Consider the following 21,945-nt stretch of genomic DNA (forward strand, 5'->3'; position numbering starts at 1 on the left):
TCCAGCCCCATATTCGTTTAACTTTTATACTACAATGTAAGAATGAGTGATAACACAGAGCGTAAGTTGCTTGACACATACTCAGTTGACTCAGATTTGATTTCTGGCACCCCATATGTTTATCAAGCCCTGCCATAAGTAATCCGACGCACAGGACCAAGAAAAAAACTCAAGCATCACTGGATGTGGCCCAAAAGACTGCCTGCATGTTCTCATGAAAAAGTCTAAAACTGGGGCCGGGAAGGTGGCGCTAGAGGTAAGGTGTCTGCCTTACAAGCGCTAGCCAAGGAACGGACCGCGGTTCGATCCCCCGGCGTCCCATATGGTCCCCCCAAGCCAGGGGCGATTTCTGAGCACATAGCCAGGAGTAACCCCTGAGCGTCAAACGGGTGTGGCCCAAAAACCAAAAACCAAAAAAAAAAAAAAAAAAAAAGAAAAAGTCTAAAACTGGGCCCGGAGAGATAGCACAGCGGCGTTTGCCTTGCAAGCAGCCCATCCAGGACCCAAGGTGGTTGGTTCGAATCCCGGTGTCCCATATGGTCCCCCGTGCCTGCCAGGAGCTATTTCTGAGCAGACAGCCAGGAGTAACCCTGAGCAACGCCGGGTGTGGCCCAAAAATCAAAAAAAAAAAAAAAAAAAAAGAAAAAGTCTAAAACTGGGGGCCGGGCAGTGGTGCTAAAGGTAAAGTGTCTGCCTTGCCAGCGCTAGTCTAGGACTGACCGCGGTTCGATCCCCGGTGTCCCATATGGTCCTCCAAGCCAGGAGCGAATTCTGAGCACATAGCCAGGAGTAACCCCTGAGTATCACCGGGTGTGGCCCAAAAACAAAAACAAAAACGAAAAAGTCGGGGCCGGGTAGGTGGCGCTGGAGGTAAGGTGTCTGCCTTGCAAGCGCTAGCCAAGGAAGGACCGCGGTTCGATCCCCCGGCGTCCCATATGGTCCCCCCCAAGCCAGGGGCGATTTCTGAGCACGTAGCCAGGAGTAACCCCTGAGCGTCAAACGGGTGTGGCCCAAAAACCAAAAAAAAAAAACGAAAAAGTCTAAAACTGGGGCCAGGGAGATAGCATGGAGGTAAAGCGCTTGCCTTGCATGCAGAAGTTAGGTGGTTCGAATCCTGGCATCCCATATGGTCCCCTGAGCCTGCCAGGAGTGATTTCAGAGCGTAGAGCCAAGAGTAACCCCTGAGCGTTGTCGGGTGTAACCCAAACACCAAAAACCAAAAAAAAAAAAAAAAAAGTCTAAAAGTACAAACTGCACAAACACAACGAAACTAGACCCACCAAACAACTTTAAGTCACCTCCACTACTCTTGAACCAGAATATCGTAACTAAACACAAAGCACCCACTTTTCACCACTGAAATAGAAGCTCTGGAATCCAACAAAGACAAGAGGCAGGGAGATACAGCTCAAGTGGTAGAGCATATGACTAGTACATACACATTTCAATCCTAAGCATCACATGCCCCCCCAATGTGAACCTGAACACTGGAGGGATAGCTCCTTGCAGCCCCTGAACAATCAGCTCAACAAGCACCCACAGGGAGGTCTCTGTCATCAGGGGCCGGAGAGATAGCATGGAGATAAGGCATTTATGTTTCATGCAGAAGGTCAATGGTTCGAATCCCAGCATCTCATACGGTCCCCTGAGCCTGCCAAGAGCAATTTCTGAGCGTGGAGCCAGGATTGAGCGCTGCCGGGTGTGACCCCAAAAAAAAAAAAAAAAAAAAAAAAAAAAAACAAAGAAGAAAAACGTTGGGGCTGGGGTTATAGCACAGCAGTAGGGCGTTTGCCTTGCATGCAGCCAACCCAGGAAGACCTGGGTTTGATTCCTGGCATTCCATATGGTCCCCTGTGCCTGCCAGGAGCGATTTCTGAGCACAGAGCCAGGAGTAACCGGAGGACCGCTATCTATGGCCCAAAAACAAAACAAAACAAAACAAAAGGGTGCCTAAGTGATAGCACAAAGAAGGCATTTGCCTTGCATGTGGCCAACGTAGGAAGGAGGACCCCAATTTGGATCCCGGCATCCCATATGGCCCCCGGAGCCTGCAAGGAGTGATTTCTTTTTTTTTTTTGGTTTTTGGGCCACACCTGGCGGTGCTCAGGGGTTACTCCTGGCTGTCTGCTCAGAAATAGCTCCTGGCAGGCATGGGGGACCATATGGGATACTGGGATTCGAACCAACCACCTTAGGTCCTGGGTCGGCTGCTTGCAAGGCAAACACCGCTGTGCTATCTCTCCAGGCCGCAAGGAGTGACTTCTGAGTGCAAGCCAGGAGTAACTCCTGCACACCGCTGGATGTGACCCAAAAACCAAAATCCAAAAGAAGGAAAAAGGGGCCGGAAAGATAGCATGGAGATAAGGCATTTGCCTTCCATGCAGAAGGACGGTGGTTTGAATCCCAGCACCCCGTATGTTCCCCTGTGCCTGCCAGGAGGGATTTCTGAGCGTAGAGCCAGGAGGAACCCCTGAGTGCTGCCGGGTGTGACCCAAAAATCAAAAAAAAAAAAAAAAAAAGAAAAGAAAAAGAAAAAAGGGGGCCGGAGAGATAGCATGGAGGTAAGGCGTTTGCCTTTCATGCAGGAGGTCATTGGTTCGAATCCCGGCGCCCATATGGTCCCCCGTGCCTGCCAGGAGCAATTTCTGAGCCTGGAGCCAGGAATAACCCGAGCACTGCCGGGTGTGACCCAAAAACCACAAAAAAAAAAAAAAAAGAAAAAGAAAAAGGCTAGAGTGACAATACAGCCTTGCAGACAGTCTTCTTGGGTTCAAGCCCCAGCAACCCATATGGTCCTCTGTCCTCACCAGGAGGAATTCCTGAGTGCAGTCAGGAGTAATCTCTGAACATCACCAGATATGGCCCAAAACCACAAACAAAATAAAAGGGCTAAAGAGCAAGTTTAAAAGTCTGAGCTGGGGTTGGAAAGAGAACACGGCCAATCCAGGACAGACGGTGGTTTTATTCCTGGTTTCCCATGTGGTTTTCCAAGCCTGACAGGAGCGATTTCTAAGCACAGAGCCAGGAGTAACCCCTGAGCACCGCCAGTGCTACCCAAAAACAAAAACAAACAAAAAAGGTCTAAGCTGGGGCAGGAGTGGTGGCGCAAGCGGTAAGGCTTCTTCTTTGCCAGGGCTAGCCTAGGATGGACCGTGGTTAGATCCCCCAAGTTCCCATGTGGTCCCTCAAGCCAACGGTGACTTCTGAGTGCATGGCCAGGAGTAACCCATGAGCATCACCGGGTGTGGCCCAAAAACACAAAAAAAATAAGTCTAAGACGTTGATGGTCTACATAAAGGAAGCCTAAATTCATTCCCTAGCACTGGATGGCCTCCTGAACAGCTGGAAGGAGCCCCCAGGCATTGCCAAGTGTGGTGCAAAAAAAAAAAAAAAAAAGAAAAGAAAAGAAAAGCAGGGGCCGGGCGGTGGCGCTGGAGGTAAGGTGCCTGCCTTGCCTGCGCTAGACTAGGACGGACCGCGGTTCGATCCCCCGGCATCCCATATGGTCCCCCAAGAAGCCAGGAGCAACTTCTGAGCTCATAGCCAGGAGTAACCCCTGAGCGTCACAGGGTGTGGCCCAAAAACCAAAAAAAAAAAAAAAAAGAAAAGAAAAGCATCAAGAGGTAAGTATTTGAGGGCTGAAGAGATCCTACAGTAGGCAGGGTATATGCAGCCAACCTAAATTTGATCCCTAGTATCCTATAAGGTCCGCCAGGATAATTCTTAAGTGCATAAGCCAGAAAAAACCTATGAGCATTGCTGCTTATGCTTCCCAATACTCCCTCCCAAAAATAAAGAATTAAGTACCACTATTCCACGAGCCTTCCGGGGCAATTTGAGTGCAGAGCCAGAAATAACCTCTGAGCACTGCTGCGTGTACCCCCCCACCCCCAAGAATAAGCAATAGGAACAAGAGAGATGCTCAAGCTAGCTCCACCAGTGCCCTCAGCAACTGGTACCCTTCTGAGCTAGATTTCTTTTTGTTTGGGTCCTGAGAAAGGCTCAATTGAGCCCGGCTCAATTCTACATTTAAAAATGCTACCTGGGCTAGAGCAATAGTACAGTGAATAGGTTCCTGCGCACATCTGGGACCTGGGTTCAATCCTCAGCATCCCATAGAGTCCGACCGAGTCAGCTAGCAGTAATTCCTGAGCTCAGAGCCAGGAATAACCCGAGTGCTACCATTGTGCCCCAAAACAAAACAAAAAAGTTGTTTTATGGCAATTTAAGTAAAAATAAACACATCTTTCACAGTAAATCACCTGCTATTTGCTAATAATGTCTAACCAATTATCAATATGGGAAATAATCTCCTAATAAATGTAATCACTGTTTTCTTTTAGGTTGTTGCCAAGAAGTAAATTAGGAATTTAGAAAATAGAAAATAGTAATACTGTGCTCACAGAATTGTCACAATCTAAGGATTTAACATTAAATCACTTAAGTATATTAACACATGAAAACCAATGCAAAAACTTACCATCCCTGTTCATTTTTATACTTGTAAGCAGCCCCAAGAATATGACACAAGGTGCCTCCAGCTTTGAAATCCATGAAACATTTTGCCTAAAACAAGACAAGTCATATATAAGAAAAACAAAGTTTCTACCAAAATTACTCATGCCTGAATTTTAATTTTATACAATCAAAAATACAAACAATGGCTAATTTAGTAATTCCTTAAATATTTTCTAAAACAAATAGAGATAAGACTTCCTACAGTTACTTTAAAAATTGTTTTTAATTCAAATAACAACATTAGTTAAGTAAATAGTCTGTGGATAAACAAGATTTATGGGACTGGAGCAATAACACAGTGGTAGAGCATTTTTGCCTTGCACACAGCTTACCGGGGACACACCCAAGTTTAATTCCTGGCATCCCATATGGTACCCCAAGCCTACCCAGGAATGATTTCTGAGCACAGAGCCAGAAGTAACTTCTGAGTGCCACCGGGTGTGGCCCCAAAACCAAAAAAATAAAATAACATACACTATTACCCCAGCCAAGCAAGCATGACAGTACAGCAGGTAGGGCACTTGCCTTGCACATGATTCGACCAGAGTTCAATTCCTGACATCTGTCCCAAGAGGGATAATTCCTAAGCCAGAAGGAAACCCTGAATATCACTAAGTGTTGTCCCCAAAAAAAACAAAACAAAGTATTACCCCAGCCTTCAGACCTTCCTCATTAAATATTTAATTCTTTCTAGTATTTTTAATGTCACAGAAAGCTGAAAAATATTCATTTTTGTAGTCACTAAATCAATTCACAGAGCTGCTAACAAAGTAGATATCTAGGGGTAAGATAGATAGCATAGCAGTTAGGGCATTTTCCTTGCACGCAGCTGACCCAAGTTCAATGTCCAGCATCCCATATGGTCCCCCGAGCCTGCCAGGAGCAATTTCTGAGTGCCAAACACTCAGAACCCAAGAGCTGCCAGTATGACCCCAAAACAAAACAAAAAGGTAGGCAATCTATGCAAAAAACAGAAAAGGTTATTTATACTGATTTTTTTTTTTTTTGGTTTTTTGGGCCACACCCGGCGGTGCTCAGGGGTTACTCCTGGCTATCTGCTCAGAAATAGCTCCTGGCAGGCACAGGGGACCATATGGGACACCGGGTTTTGAACCAGCCACCTTTGGTCCTGGATCAGCTGCTTGCAAGGCAAACACCGCTGTGCAATCTATTCGGGCCCAGATATATATATTTGTTAGAAAAAAAAAAACTCCAGTGAAATTTTAAAAAGGCCCAGAGATACAGAATATAATATACTTGGAAGCAGATGTGGGGTTCAATCCCCACCACCAGAGGTGGTTTCCTGAGCACCATCAGGTGTGGCCCTGAAACCCCAGCTTCCGGCACTGTGAATCTTCTGCAGGGAACAACTATAAAATCAACAGCCAGCCCATGTTCCTTTTCTCAGAACTGATTGTTTATTTCCTTTACCCTAATACTCATTGTCCACAGCACAGTCAGTCGAATCAGTTAAGGAAAATAGCCGAATAAGTCATCCAACTCCCTCTCTCCATTACACTAGACTGAAGTTCAGCAAATTCCCAGCAACGAGGTCAGTCACACTTGCTAAGGAGAAATTCCAAAGTGTCAGAGATAGACTCAGAAAGTAACTCATTTACTATGTCCCAAAATAGCCCATTCAATCACACTACTTATTTTGTTGGAACTGCCTTTGAGGGCTGGAACAACAGCACAGCAGTAGAGGGTTTGCCTTGCATGCTTCGGATCAATGGTGGTTCAAATCCCTGCATCCCATATGGTCCCCCGAGACTACCAGGAGCAATTATGATGACAGAGCAAGGAGTAACCCAAGAGCCACTAGGTGTGGCCCAAAAAGCAAAATAATAATGACAATAATTATAATAATTAGGGAAGGAATATTTTAGTTCCTAAGAGTTAAACTCCCATAAACAAAGCTACCCGATGGCTGGAGTGATAGCACAGTGGTATGGCATTTGCCTTGCACAAAGCCAACCAGAACTGACCTGGGTTCAATCCCCAGCATCTGACATGGTAGTCCCCTGAGCCTGCCAAGAGCAATTTCTAAGCACTGCCAAGTGTGGCCCAAAAACCAAAAACCAGAAGCTGGAGAGATAGCACGCAGGTAAGACATTTGCCTTGCATGCAGAAGGATGATAACAGGTCGAATCCCAGCATCCCATAGGTCCCCCGAGCCTGCCAGGAGTGATTTCTGAGCGTAGAGAGCCAGGAGTAACCCCTGAGTGCTGCCGGGTATAACCCAAAAACCAAAAACAAAACAAAACAAAAAAAAAGCTACCTGAAAATACAAAGTACCATGGTACTTTGGGAATCATGTGTGTTAGGGTACAACCTGGAGCTCTAGAGCACAATAAAGTAAATGTAGTAAATGTTAATATGCTAAACAGGGGCTGGAGAAATAGCACAGAGGTAGGGCGTTTGTTTGCCTTGCATGCAGAAGGACGGTGGTTCAAATCCTGGCATCCCATATGGTTCCCCAAGCCTGCCAGGAGCGATTTCTGAGTGTAGAGCCAGGAGTAACCCCTGAGTGCTGCCGGGTGTGACCCAAAAACCAAAACTAAAACCAAAAACAAAAGCAAAAACAAAAGAAACATAAACAGTAGTACAGCAGGGAGGGCAGTGCCTTACATTCGACCAACACCCTGGTTCAATCAGTCATCCCTTATCAGGCATCCCTGAGTACAGCCAGGAGAAATATCTGAGTACAGAGACAGGTGTGGCAAAAAAAAAAAAAATTATCAAGATACCACACAGGGGCTGGAGAGATAGCATGGAGGTAAGGCGTTTGCCTTTCATGCAGGAGGTCATCGGTTCGAATCCCAGCATCCCATATGGTCCCCCGTGCCTGCCAGGAGCAATTTCTGAGCCTGGAGCCAGGAATAACCCCTGAGCACTGCCGGGTGTGGCCCAAAAACCACAAAAAAAAAAAAAAAAAAAGATACCACACAGGCTATGTTCAGGATCTCTCCAAGCAAACAGTACATGCTGGGACCAACAACAGTTCAATGCTGCTCCAGTCTCATCTAGCTAGGAGCCACATGGTTACCTTGGCTTGCTTGGGAACTTATAGGACTATCCTCAACAGTACTCAGAAGCCATGTTATGGCAGGAGATACTACACAAGTCAAAGTGCTTGCCTGGGGGCCGGGCGGTGGCACTAAAGGTAAGGTGCCTGCCTTGCCTGCGCTAGCCTTGGACGGGCCTTGGACGGACCGTGGTTCGATCCCCCGGTGTCCCATATGGTCCCCCAAGCCAGGAGCAACTTCTGAGCACATAGCCAGGAGTAACCCCTGAGCGTTACCGGGTGTGGCCCAAAAACCAAAAAAAAAAAAAAAAAAACACAAAGTGCTTGCCTGCCTTTCAAATATATGACTCCAATTTGATCCTGAGTACCTTTCCCCAAACTCTGCTTTCCTAAATACAGAACCAAAAGTAAGCACTGAGCACCTTTTTCCTCCTACCCCTACTCCCCCAAATATTAGTGAATCTGAACAAAGAGAAAATACAAGCTTTTAATTTGGGGGGGGGCTTTTGGGACACCCCGTAACACTCAGGGGTTACCCCTAGCTCTGCACTCAGAAATCGCTCCTGGCAGGCTTGGGGGACCATATGGGATGCTGGGATTTGAACCACCATCTGTCCTGGGTTGGCTGCCTCCAAAACAAACACCCTACCACTGTGTTATCTGTCCAGCCCTAGAAGTTTTTAATATTAATAAAAAATTTTATTTTTAAATAGGAGAAAGTACTGGGTTACACCAGGCAATTCTCCCTGCACTCAAAATTACTCCTGGTGGTGCTGTGGGGAAAGGGGTCATATGGGATGTCCCTGATCAAATCTAGGTACACTCAAGGCAAGCATCTTAGCCAGTACACTCTCTAGCCCCCTGAATTAAAGACTTTTGGCCTCCAAGCAATGTTTAAAGCAAACAGTGCAATCCTTGGACCAATAATTCAGTGCTGTCTCAGTCTAATCTGGCTAGGGGCCACCATGGTTGGCAGTGCTTGGGAATTTCCAGGACTGGTCCAGCAGTGCTCAGATCAAACCCAGACTGCCACCCAGGCCACAGTCAAGCAACGAATGCACTCAGGCACCCTCAGCTATTTCCCTGGCTTCTCTAACCTTATTTTCCTCTGGCAGTTTTGTGGCTTATAAACACAATACAACGTGCCTGACAACTGTGATTTACTTTCCTTATAGTGCCATCTGGCACTGGGGACCACTGGGGACATTGATAGCCAGCTGGACTGCTCTTTCCACATCTTGTGTGTTGTTTTTTTTTTAATGGGTCACACCTGGCAGCACTCAAGGGTTACTCCTGGCTCAACGCTCAGAAATCACTCCTGGCAGGCTTAGGGAACTATATGAGACACCAGGATTCGAACCACTGTCCTTCTGCATGCAAGGCAAACGCCCTATCTCCATGTTCTCTCTCTGGCCCCATATTCGTGTTCTTGTGAGCACTTTTAGCAAAGAAAGATTTGTACATCAGCAACACCTCAGTTCTGTGACATTTCTGACTTAATTTTTAACTCAGAACTAAGTTAACAAATATACCTTACAGCTCAACAAGATACGAAATATGCAGTTAAGTACTTCCCATTAGTTTTAAAAATTTTAAAAGAATAAGCATGGGGGCTCAAGACTTACTCCTAACCCTATGCTGATGCCCCAAACAATGAGCTAGAGCAACCCCAGAGACAATACCGAGTCAGGAGTAAGCTATCAACACACACAGTCAATTCAGTTTCAGTCACCAGCCAACAGTGATCTCTGGGTTCAGAATCAAACGTAATCCCTAAGCACTGTTGGCTATGGCTCCAAAACCAAAAATATAAAAGGGAGGAATAAATAAATAAAAAGTAAAATACTAAGGGCTGAAGCAATAGTACAGCAGGTGAGGCATTTACCTTGCATGTAGCCTACCCAAATTCAATCCAGAGCACCTCATATGGTTCCCTGAGCAATTCCACGAGTGACCTCTGAGTGGAGAGCCAAGAGTAACATCTGAGAACCACTGAGCATGACCCAAAAACGAACAAAAAAACTGACAATCCTTTACAAATGAATTTAAGCAGGGGCCAGAGAACAGTACAGAAGGAAGGGTATTTGCCTTGCAAGTACCCAACCCAGGTTTGATCCCCAGACATCATATATATTACCAATAAGCCAATAGGAGTAAAATGTGCAGAGTCAGATGTGACCCCTGAGAATGGCTGGGTGAACAAAAGTAAAAATTAAAGAAAATATATCAACAGGGGTCAGAGAGCTAGTACAGGAGTTAAGGAATTCCATACACCAAAAATGGTACCCAGAGCACTCCCAAGGATCACTCCTGGGCGAAAAGTCAGGACTACTAGGTCCTGAGCACCACCAGGTATGGATCAATCCCCAGAAAACCCACATTATATATTTGAGAAAACAAAAATAAATGATATTGAAGAGAAAAAATATTCAATGAGCTGAAGCACTACCTTGCATGTACTAAAGCCTGGGTTCAAACCCAGCACTGCATGGTTCCCCACCACAGCCAGAAGGGACCAAAGCATTAAGCCAGAAGTAGCCCCAAACAAAGGCCTGGCCCAAATTAAAACAAAAACACAGAAGGGACTTAGAGGGGGCAGAAAGATAGCACAGAGGTAAGGCGTTTGTCTTTCATGCAGAAGGTCATTGGTTCGAATCCCGGGATCCCATATGGTCTCCTGAGCCTGCCAGGAGTGATTTCTGAGCATAGAGCCAAAAGAAGGGACTGAGGATATGACTTTGAGTAAAACACATCTCACATACCTGAGGCCCTGGATTCAATTCCCAGCACCAAAAAAAAAAAAATTTTTTTTTTTGTTTTTTGTTTTTTGGGACACACCCAGCAGCACTCAGGGATTACTCCTGGCTCTACACTCAGAAATCATTCCTGGCAAGCTTGGGGACCATATGGGATGCTAGGATTAAACCACTATCCTTCTGCGTGCAAGGCAAACACCTTACCTCTATCTCTCCAGCCCACCAAAAAAATTTCTACAAGAGGGGCTTACACAGGCAAGGCAGTTTGCCTTGCACACGGCTGACCCAGATTCGATCCCCGGCATCCCAGATGGCCCCCAGCACCGCCAGGAGTAATTCCTGAGTGCAGATCCAAAAGTAACCTCTGAACATTGCTAGATGTGGCCCAAAAACCAAAAAGTAAAATAAAATGTGTACATACATACAGGGACCAGTTATAGTAGTGAGTAGAGTGCTTGCCTTGCATACAGACAAACTGAGTTTGATCCTCAGCACTCAAAAATATATCATTATTCATGGTTGTGACATCAAAGAATACATTTATAATGCACCATGTGAGGTCATAATTCAACACTGTGATGTCATGGGGACATTATAAAACACCTGAACTATGAGGTCATAATTCATGATTATATCCTCCAGTGTACTTTAAAGTGGGCCACCATGATGAGGTCATAATCTGTAATTATGATGTCACAAAGAATACTGAATGCACAAAACTGTCAAGAGTTCATGGTTGTGATGTCACAATGGACTTTATGGTACAGATCACTATGATGTCATAATCCACAGTTCAGATGTCACAGGTACTTTATGATACACCATCACTATGAGATTACAATTGATCATCCTAACGCCACAAAACTATGTCATTATTCATAAATGTGACATCGAAGAATCCATTTATGACGCACCCCAACTATGAGGTGATAATTCATGGTTGTGAAGACACATTCACATTATGATGGGCCACAACTATGAGGCCATATTTTACCATTGTTAAATCACAATGGACATTAGAATGCGAACACTACACTGTCATAATTCACCTTTGTGATGTCACAGTGGACATTATGATTTATGATGTGTCTTCAAGCTCTCCAGGAGTGGCCCTGAGCATAGAGACAGGAGCAAGCTGAGCACCACTTAAATGTGGCCCCAAAACTTAACAAAATACAATAAATTCTGCAGCAGAAATTCTGTTGAGGATCCTTTTTTTCTTTAGGCTAGAAAGCAACTGCGAAAAAAAAGCTATAAGCTACACCCAGAATCAAGGCTGCCACAAGGTTACAAATTGATGTACTTACAGGAAGTTTGGTAAAAGCTGGGTTAGTGACATGTTTCCCAAAGGCATCTTCCTGGAACTGGAGAAGCTGCACCACTAGCCCAGCCAGTGCTTTATTGGTAGGAGCATCCGCATGAACATACTGCAAAAGATAAGATTCAAACTGAGAAAACAGTTCAGAAGATAACTTACCTTCAATGCTCATTCCTACTGAGTACTGGCACCAAGACATTTTTAAAATGTTTAAGGCAGGGACCGGAGTCATAGCACAGCAATAAGGCATTTGCCTTGCAAGCAGATGGATGGTGATTTGAATCCCAGCACACGCGCACGCACACACACACACACACACACACACACACCCCGAGCCTGCCAGGAGCAATTTCTGAGCGCATAGCCAGGAGTCATCCCTGAGCACCGAGGGTTGTGACCCAAAAACTAAAAAAAAAAAAAAGTTTAAGGCAAAGGGCTAGAGCAATAGTACAGCAGATAGAGCCTTTGCCTTGCACATGGCCAACTTATGTTTGATCCTCAGGAACCCATATGGTTCCTCTAGCTTGCCAGGAGTAATTCCTAAATGCAGAGCCAGGAATAAGTCCTAAGCACCACCGGGTGTGGTCCAAAAATAAATAAATAATTAAGTCTAAATATCTAATGTTAAGTCCTCTGCTGTAAAGAAGCAAAAACAAAAATTATGGGGCAGGGAGAGTTAGTACAGTAAGGTACATCCTGAAAGTAAAGTGTTTGCTTTGCACATAAGCTGACTCAAGTTTGATGCTTGGCACCATATACAGTACTCTGAGCCCCACCAGTAGTTATCCCTGAACACAGTTAGGAGTAAGCCCTGCGAGCCATCAGATGTGTGTCCCCAAAACATAGAACAATATTGGGGACAGTAGGAAGAGATAACCTGACTTCAGAACGAGAAAAACCATGCCCAAGAAAACAAACCCAAGTCATTTCATTAGCACAAACTAAATTAAGTGGTGAACCTCTAGACCACAACCTTGAAGCAGATGATGCAATGGAATGAGACCTATCGGCTAGTGCGCCTCTGTGGGACCAATGGCAGTAAACTGTGCCAAGTAACAGATTGTGTTGCTTTTAAAACAAGTTCAGAGTTTGTGTAACAGATTGTGCTTGCCTTGCATCCTGCTAACTCCAGTTCTAATCCATGGCACCTGTGCCTCAAAGGGTAAATCCTTAGCACAGTCAGGTGTGCTCCAAAAAAGCACAGGTTTACAGACACTTCAATACTCTTCATCAAAAGGTTGGGCATATTCCTTCTTTAATTTAATGAGGCCCATCCTTCAAGACAATAGCTTCTTCAAATGTTAAGATCAAGTAGAAGTGATGCTGTGTAACTAACTTGGTTCTTAAAAAGGACCGGGGCCGGGCGGTGGCGCTGGAGGTAAGGTGCCTGCCTTACCTGCGCTAGCCTAGGAGACGGACCGCGGTTCGATCCCCCGGCGTCCCATATGGTCCCCCAAGCCAGGAGCGACTTCTGAGCGCATAGCCAGGAGTAACCCCTGTGCGTTACCGGGTGTGGCCCAAAAACCAAAAAAAAAAAAAAAAAAAAAAAAAGGACCAAGCTTCGGGCCAGAGACATTTGCCTTGCATGTGACCAACTGGCCCCAGAATTTCATAAGTCCCCCAAAACTTGCCAACAGTAACTTGTTTATTTTTTTGAGGGGGGGTGTCACACCTGGCAGCACTCAGGGGCTACTCCTGGCTCTATGCCCAGAAATCACTCCTGGCAGGCTTGGGGGACCATATGATATGCTGGAATTCGAACCACCATCCTTCTGTATGCAAGGCAAATGCCCTACCTCCATGCTATCTCTCCAGCCCAGCCAATAGTAACTTCTGAGCGCAAAGCCACCACTAAGTGCCACTGGTATGACCCAAAGACAAAAAAAAAAGACCTAGCTTCCAAAAGTTTTTTACAAGATTTTTCTTGGAGGGATGCAGGGAAACCACACCCAGTGATGCTCAGGGGTGACTCCTGGCAGTGCTTGGCAGGTTTTACTTGGCATTGGGTATTGCAATAAGCAAGGCAAGCTCCTTAACCCCTATGCTCTCTCTAACCAGCCCCTTGGGATATTTTTGAAGCCCTAAATTGTGATTAAGAGTTCTAACCACCTATTGCTGCCCTAAGGAAGATAAGGCTACAGGGACATCAGTTGGAGACACTGTGGCCACTGACCCCAGATAGAGTCCCAGATACAGGAATCAAAGTGGTTCCAAATCATTTTGGATCCATTATCAAGTCACCCCAAAGATCAAATCTCCCCCGTTGAAGCAGCAACTAAGACGGAGTGTGACCACTGTCTCCATTTTGCCCTTAAAATTACTGATACAGGGGGGCCGGGAAGGTGGCGCTAGAGGTAAGGTGTCTGCCTTGCAAGCGCTAGCGTAGGAGGGACCGTGGTTCGATCCCCCGGCGTCCCATATGGTCTCCCCAAGCCAGGGGCGATTTCTGAGTGTATAGCCGGAGTAACCCCTGAGCGTCAAACGGGTGTGGCCCAAAAACCAAAAAAAAAAAAATTACTGATACAGGGCAATACAGTAAATACACTGAGTAAGACAAACACTTGGCACTTGCCAACCTGGGTTTGACCCCAAAACAGGAGTGACCCCTGAGCATTACCAGGTGTAACCCTAAACAAAATACAACAAAATTCCTGGGGCTGGATTGATAGCACAGCGGTAAGGCACTTCCCTTGCACCCGGCCGACCCAGGATGGATGGTGGTTCAAATCCCGGCATCCCATATGGTCCCACGTGCCTACCAGGAGCAACTTCTGAGCACAGAGCCAGGAGTAACTGGAGCACCACTGGGTGTGACCCATAATAAAATGGTACCTTCTGCATCAAACAATACATATACACTTAAAAATGGCTAGGATGACTGGGGCCAGAGACACAGCATGGAAGTGGGGTATTTGCCTTGCATGCAGAAGGACAGTGGTTGGAATCCCGGCATCCCATATGGTCCCCCAACCCTGTCAGGAGCGATTTTTGAGCGTAGAGCCAGGAGTAACCCCTGAGCGATGCTAGGAGTGACCCAAAAACCGAAGGGGGAAAAGAAAAGCTAGGATGGGGTCAGTTATAGAACAGCAGGTAGGGCGTTTGCCTTGCATGTGGGTGGCTAGAGTTCAATCCCCGACTTCTCTTATGGTCTCTCAAATAAACCATGAGTAATTCCTGAGTGCAGAGGCAGAAGTAACCCCAAACACTGCTGAGTAGGGCCCAAAAATCGAGAGGGGTGAAGAAAAAGTCTAGGGTAGTAATCATCTGGTGGAACCACACCTGGCCGTGGTTGGGAACTACTCCCAGATTCTTGCCCAGGTATCATGACAAACTGTGCTGGGATGGGTGTCATGTGGTGCTGCCCATCAAAGCATATGCAAGACATATTAGAGCCAGCACTTTGATCCTTCTCCCCCACCCCAAAATTGCAGTGTATTTTACTTTTAACCACAGAAATTCCTAATAAATGCAAAAAGAAAATCATATTTACTTGTCTAAAGTTAAAATCAGGAAGATAGTACAGGGTATTAAAGTACTAGCCTTGCTTCCCACGAATCCCAGCATCACCAGCATCAAATCCCATCAAATCCCCCAGCACCACCAGGTTTCACTGTTCTAAACTCAGAAGTGGGAGCCGGAGATAGCATGGAGGTAGGGCATTTGCTTACATGCAGAAGGATGGTGGTTCGAATCCTGGCATCCCATATGCTCCCCCCCGAGCCTGCCAGGGGCAATTTCTGAGTGTGCAGAGCCAGGAGTAACCCTGAGTGTTGCAGGGTGTGACCCAAAAACCAAAATGGGGGCCAAAGCGATAGCACAGATAAGGCAGGGTCCGTCCTAGGCTAGTGCTGGCAAGGCAGACATCTTACCTCTAGTGCCATCGCGCTGTCCCCCACTCACTATAATTTTTAAAGGTTACTAGTTTTGGGGCCGGAGTGATAACACAATGGTTTGGGTATATGCCTTGCATGCAGCCGACCTGGGGATCGACCTGGGTTTGATCCCTGGCATCCAATACGGTCCCCAACCCTGCCTTCTGAGCATCACCAGATGTGGCCCCAAACCAAAAACCAACCAAACAAAAAAAGGTTAACAGTCTGTACTGGCAAGACACAGGATTTAAAGTGCTCGCCTGCATGCAGACAACCTTGAAGCAATCCTCACACCAAGCATCTCAAAGAGCCAGGAGTATCTCCCAGCACCACCTGATGTGGTACAAACCCCTCGCCCTCCAATAGAGCTTAGAAACTACTTCAAAGGGGCGGAGAGATAGCACAAAGGTAGGGTGTTTGCCTTGCCTATGGCCAACCCAACTCAATTCCTGGCATCCCATAGGGTCCCCCACACCTGCCAGGAGCAATTTTTTTCTTGGTTTTTAGGTCACACCAGGTGGCACTCAGAGATTACTCCTGGCTTTGTGCTCCTCAAACAGAGGTCCCTTCCAGAGGTGGCCGTGTGCCTGCAAAGCAAATACCAGACCTCTGTGTTATCTCTCCAGCCCCCAGGAGCGATTTCTAAGCACAGAGCCAACAGTGACCCACAAGTGCCTCTGGGTGTGATCCAAAAATGTTTTAAAAACTGAGAGAAACTATTCCAGGGCGGGAGTGATAGCAGAGTGGTAGGGCATTTGCCTTGCATGCGGCCAACCAGGGACAGAACTAGGTTTCATCTCTGGCATCCCATATGGTCCCCCGAGCCTTCAGGAACAATTTCTGAGCACAGAAAATCAATTCTAAACACAATACCCATGAGAACTGAGATGGAAACAGCCCTTGAGCTAGGTATACCCCCCCCACCATTCAAAAAGAAAAAAGTGACTCTGAGCACTGGTGTGGCCCAAAAACAAAAAGAAAACTATTCCAAGTATTCTTAGCAGAATCACCCTGTAGTGCTCATTGGCTTACTCCTCAAGGATCACTCTGGAAGAGTGCTGGGGGTGGGGGGAACAGTACAGTGCTGGGAATCAAATGACGCCAGCCTCATACAAGGCAGGCACCTTAATCCCCTGCACTATCATTACACCCCCACCAGAGACGGGGGTGGGGCCTTCAGTCCAGGGAATGGAACCTAGAGCCTCAACATTGATGCAATGATCTGTTCTACTGAAGTCGTTCACATCTGTGGGTACCTCAAATTTGTAATATGCTCAAATGCATCAACATTCCATTCCAAAGGACACAAAGAGATAGTTCAAGGTTTAGTTAAAAGGGCTTGCCTGGCACATTGCTGACCCCAATTTGATCCCCAGCACGTCATACTTTCCCTCAAGCTTTAATAGGAATGATTCCTGAACAGAGGGAGAAATAAGCAGAGCCAGGTGTCACCCCAAACAAACAAAAACAAACACAATCAAATAGCCTTCCGCTTTACTTAAGTTATTGTGAAATGCTTCATTTTACATGTCCTTTAAATCGAAGGCTGGTAAAAAGCCTGTCTGCTCCATGTTAATGTGTGGCCCAGAATTTTTTCAACAACAAAAAATTTTCCAAAAACACAAGAGTAGTTTTCAGGAGACCAAAATGCAGTACAGCAGGTATGGCAACTGTTTTGCATGCTTTGACTGCTGGTACCACAGTTGGTTCCCCAGAACATCACCAGAATAATATCTGAGCGCAGAGCCAAGAATAATCCCAGAACACAATCAGCGTGGCTCTAAAACAAGAACAGTTGTTCTTTTTAAAATTCTTGGTTTAATCACCCTGTTATGATCAGGGATTATTCCTGGCGATGCTTAGGGAGCCAGACAGGGTCGGGGAATCAATCCCAGGTTGGCCTCCTTCAAGGAAAGCTATCTGTACCATCCCTCCAGTCCACAAGAACAGATTTTTTTTTAAAGGAGGGGAGGGGGGCCAGAGAGATAGCATGGAGGTAAGGCGTTTGCCTTTCATGCAGGAGGTCATCGGTTCGAATCCCCGCGTCCCATATGGTCCCCCGTGCCTGCCAGAAGCAATTTCTGAGCCTGGAGCCAGAAATAACCCCTGAGCACTGCCGGGTGTGACCCAAAAACCACTAAATAAATAAATAAAAGGAGGGGAGGGGTGGGGCCGGCGAGGTGGCGCTAGAGGTAAGGTGTCTGCCTTGCAAGCGCTAGCCAAGGAAGGACCTCGGTTCTATCCCCCGGCGTCCCATATGGTCCCCCCAAGCCAGGGGCAATTTCTGAACCCTTAGCCAGGAGTAACCCATGAGCATCAAATGGGTGTGGCCCGAAAAAAACAAAAATAAATAAAATTTAAAAAAGGAGGGGAGGGGCAGGGAAAAATTTTAAAAATAGTAAGAAGGAGGGGCCAGAGAGATAGCATGGAGGTAAGGCGTTTGCCTTTCATGCAGGAGGTCATCGGTTCGAATCCCGGCGCCCCATATGGTCCCCTGTGCCTGCCAGGAGCAATTTCTGAGCCTGGAGCCAGGAATAACCCCTGAGCACTGCCAGGTGTGACCCAAAAACCAAAAAAAAAAAAAAAAAAAAAATAGTAAGAAGGAAACACCTGGTTCAATCCCTAGCAACTGATAGTCCACGTGGTCGCCAGAGTGTCATCAGGAGTAATCTCTGAGGAGAGCCAGGAATAAACCCTAAACACTAATTGGTATGTCCCCTACCCACCCCCCCAAAAGAGATGAGGAGCCAGACCTTCATTAAGTCATAAATCTGCCACTCCTAATTGTATTGGGGGGACCACAGGAGGAGTGTGGTTTGGTGCCACACTCAGCAGTTCTCAGGTGACATGTGGTGCCAGGAAGGACCTTAATTTAACCCCTCTACTGTCTGAGCCCCTTAAGAAAATTTAAATAAACTCATTAAATAGGGGCTGGAGCAACAGCACAGTGGTAGGGCATTTGCCTTCCAAGCGGCTAACCCAAGACAGACCTGGGTTCGATCCCCAGCTTCCCATATGGTTCCCCAAGCCAGGAACGCTTTTTTTGTTGTTGTTAATTTTGTTTTTGGGTCAAACACCTGGCAGTGCTCAGGGTTACTGCTGGCTCTAAGCTCAGAAATCGCTCCTGGCATCGGGCCGGAGAGATAGCACGGAGGTAAGGCGTTTGCCTTGCATGCAGAAGGACGGTGGTTCGAATCCCGGCATCCCATATGGTCCCCAAGCCTGTAAGGAGCAATTTCTGATCATAGAGCCAGGAGTCACCCCTGAGCGCTGCCGGGTGTGACCGTCCACCCCCAAACAAACAAAAAAGGAAAAAATCGCTCCTGGCAGACTCGGGGGACCATATGGGATGCTGGGATTCGAGCCACCGTCCTTCTGCATGCAAGGCAAGCGCCCTACCTCCGTGCTATCTCTCCGGCCCCCAGGAACGATTTCTGAGCACAGAACTAAGAGTAACCTGAGTGTCACCAGGTGTGGCCCAAAAACAAAAACAAAAAGGGTTTTCATTGGTTTGGGATTGATGATGAAACATTTAATGGCTGAAACAACTGTATTATGAACAGGGTAAAAATGCTAACTCTGGGTGTTAAAGTAAAAAAAAAAATGTTTAAGTAGCTTCAAGTTCCTTTCATATACTATATAAAACGAAGTCAATTTCACTGAGTCGAAACAATACTTGTTAAAGCACCTGCCTTGCATGCATGATCTGAATTTCATCAGGGCACCAAATATGGTATCCTGAGCACCGTCAGGGTTATCTCTGCCACACAGAACCAGGAATAAGCCCTTAGTACAATTGGGTAAGACCCAAAAACCAAAATATCTGGGGATGGAGTGATGGTGCAGCGGTAGGGCGCTTGCCTTGCACCTAGGAAGGACCACTATTCGATACCCCCGCGTCCTATATGGTCCATAGAGTCAGGAGCGATTTCTGAGCGCATAGCCAGGAGCAACCCCTGAATATCACCTGGTGTGACCCAAAACCAAAACACTTAACAAAACAAAAGATAATATCTATACCTATCATTGAGAGTTAGTTTAAGGAACTGGAATGCATACTTTTCCTAGAGGAAGCCCAGGTTTGATCCTCAGGACCCAAGTTCCCAAGAGAAACATATATACATGTATGTAATTTAAGACTGCTAAGAGGATTTAAATCAGGGCCAGAACAATAAAACAGAGGGTGATGCTTGCCTTGCAAGCTGATGATGTGGGTTTGATCCAAGGCACCCCATTGGGTTTCCCAAACCCCACCACGAGTGATCTCTAAGTGTAATACCAGGAACTTAAGTCTTTAGCACAAATGATGTGGCTCAAAAAAGGGGCACAAACAGATGCGTCTAGAAGTTGAAGTAGATGAGCCAGAGAATACCCACTTACAGGGGGTAAGGATGTTTTGCCTTGCATCTGGCTGGGTTTGGTCCCAGGTACCCCCAACACGGTCCCAACAGGCGTGATCACTGAACACTGGCAAAGCCAAAGTAAACCTTGAGCATTGCCGAGTGTGGCTCCAAAGCAGAACAAAGAGGAATGACAGAACTAAAAAGTGGCAGGGCAGGTAGGGCTCTTGCCTTGCAGGGGGCAGATCAGGGTTCATTCCGCAGAATTCCATGTGGTTCCCAGTGTCCACCCGGAGTGACCCCTGAGGGAGCTATAAGCCAGAAGTAACTCCTGGACAAGAAAGTGCTAGGGGCTGAAGAGAAGGTTCTTGCCTTTCATGTGGCCCACCCGGGTTCTATCCCTGGAATGGTACCCCAACATCACAAGGAGTGATTCCTGAGTGCAGCCAAGGAGTAAAGTCAGAGCAACGCTGGATGTGGCTCAAAAAAAAAACAAACAAACAAAAACAAAACAAAACAGGAAAACAAAGTATGCTAGAGAAATTTGAAGTGTAGGATATTTTAGAGTGTCAGCTCCATTACAACTTGCAGGGAAGGATTCCTACATGTTAAGATAAAGGGAAAAACTCTAAAACTTATTATAAACAAGATAACAATTTCCAATTCCAAAACCACGTATTCAAAGAACTTATGATCCGAAGGTAGGAAAAAAAACAAATGGAAAAAAAAAAAAAAAGCAAAAACCAAAGCATTTCAAAAAGTGATGCATAGAAACTAAAAAGGACATGAAGAGAAATAAATGACAAATAGGTGTCTCTGGGAAGGCTTCCCAGAGCAAACAGGAGCTGTGTGATCCTCCCAGCTCGACACATCGCAGTCTTTTAAGTCCTTTGGAAAAGAATCTCATCCACCACTGATTGGCCTTGCATGCAGAGAAGGAAGGTAGTCCGAATCCCATTGGGCATCCCATAGGGTCCCAACCCCTGGAGCCTGCCAGGAGCGACGATTTCAGAGCTTCGAGAGCCAGGAGGAACCCCAGAGCACTGCCTGGTGTCACCCAAACAAAAACACCCAACAACAAAAAATGCAGTTAAACAAAAGGGGGGGTGGAGAGAGAGGGAGAGGGGGAGAGGGGGAGAGGGGGAGAGAGGGAGAGGGGGAGAGGGGGAGAGGGAGAGAGGGAGAGAGGGAGAGAGGGAGAGAGGGAGAGAGAGAGAGAGAGAGAGAGAGAGAGAGAGAGAGATCCGCACCCTTGGGGAGGGGGCCCAGGGGTGACGGGGTGCAAGACCAGCAGCACAGCGCGCCTAGTGGACCTGGGGCGGGGGGCGTGTCTGGGCGGGCCTGGTGCCTGCCTTTGTTGTCCCTCGTGGCGCACGGTGGAGGAGAGGGAGAGGGAGACTCGTGGGGAGAGAATAAAGGTGGGGGGGGGGAGAGGCTGGCGGGAGGGGAAGGTGTGGGGGAGAGTTGAGGGAGGGTAAGGGGGGAGAGGTGTGGGGGAGGGTAGGGGGAGAGGCGTGGGGAGGGGTGGGGGAGAGGCATGGGGGATGGTAAGGGGGAGGGGTGGGGGAGAGGCGTAGGGGAGGGTGTGGGGGAGGGTAAGGGGGAGGGGGAGGGGAGAGGCGTGGGGGAGGATAAGGGGGATGGTAAGGGGGAGGGGTGGGGAGGGACATGGGGGAGGGTAAGGGGGAGGGGTGGGGGAGAGGCGTGGGGGAGGGTAAGGGGGAGGGGTGGGGGAGGGGCGCCCCCCCTCACCTTCTTGTAGTGCTTGCCGAGCCAGACGCGCACCGAGTCCAGCTGCGACACGGTCTCGGGGCTCTCCCAGAACTTGCCGGCCGGACCCCCGTCCTTGCGCCGGTACGTGGCCAGGCCCGCCGCCGCCCCGCCCGCGCCCGCCGCCGCCGTGGCCCCCGGCCCGCCGCTGCCCGCCGCCGCCGCCGCCGCGGCCATCGTCAGGTCGCTCGAATCCTTCCTGCCTGCCTGCCCGCCCGCCCGCCCGCCGGCCCTCGCGGCGTCCCCCCCACTCCTCACACCCGCGCCCGCGCGCGCGCGCAGCCGCCTCAGCTCCGCCGCCCCACTTCCGGCGCGGCGCCCCCGCCCGCCCTCTCGCGAGACCGGC

The 21,945-nt window shown here is 47.6% G+C and overlaps 1 protein-coding gene across 1 annotated transcript in view; it reads right to left on the minus strand.

Annotated features, from left to right (window-relative positions):
• Window positions 1-21,677, minus strand: part of SMARCC1 (SWI/SNF related, matrix associated, actin dependent regulator of chromatin subfamily c member 1) — a 125,838-nt gene extending 104,161 nt beyond the window's left edge. The window contains exons 1-3 of the mRNA XM_049777334.1: window positions 21,582-21,677; window positions 11,607-11,726; window positions 4,481-4,566 (exon numbers count right to left, since the gene is read on the minus strand). Coding sequence (XP_049633291.1) covers window positions 4,481-4,554 — 74 coding nt within the window. The 5' untranslated portion in view covers window positions 4,555-4,566; window positions 11,607-11,726; window positions 21,582-21,677. The remainder of the gene's footprint in view (window positions 1-4,480; window positions 4,567-11,606; window positions 11,727-21,581) is intronic.
• Window positions 21,678-21,945: the final 268 nt, after the last annotated feature.

Source organism: Suncus etruscus, chromosome 7 (assembly GCF_024139225.1).
Source record: "Suncus etruscus isolate mSunEtr1 chromosome 7, mSunEtr1.pri.cur, whole genome shotgun sequence".
Taxonomy (NCBI): Eukaryota; Metazoa; Chordata; class Mammalia; order Eulipotyphla; family Soricidae; genus Suncus; species Suncus etruscus.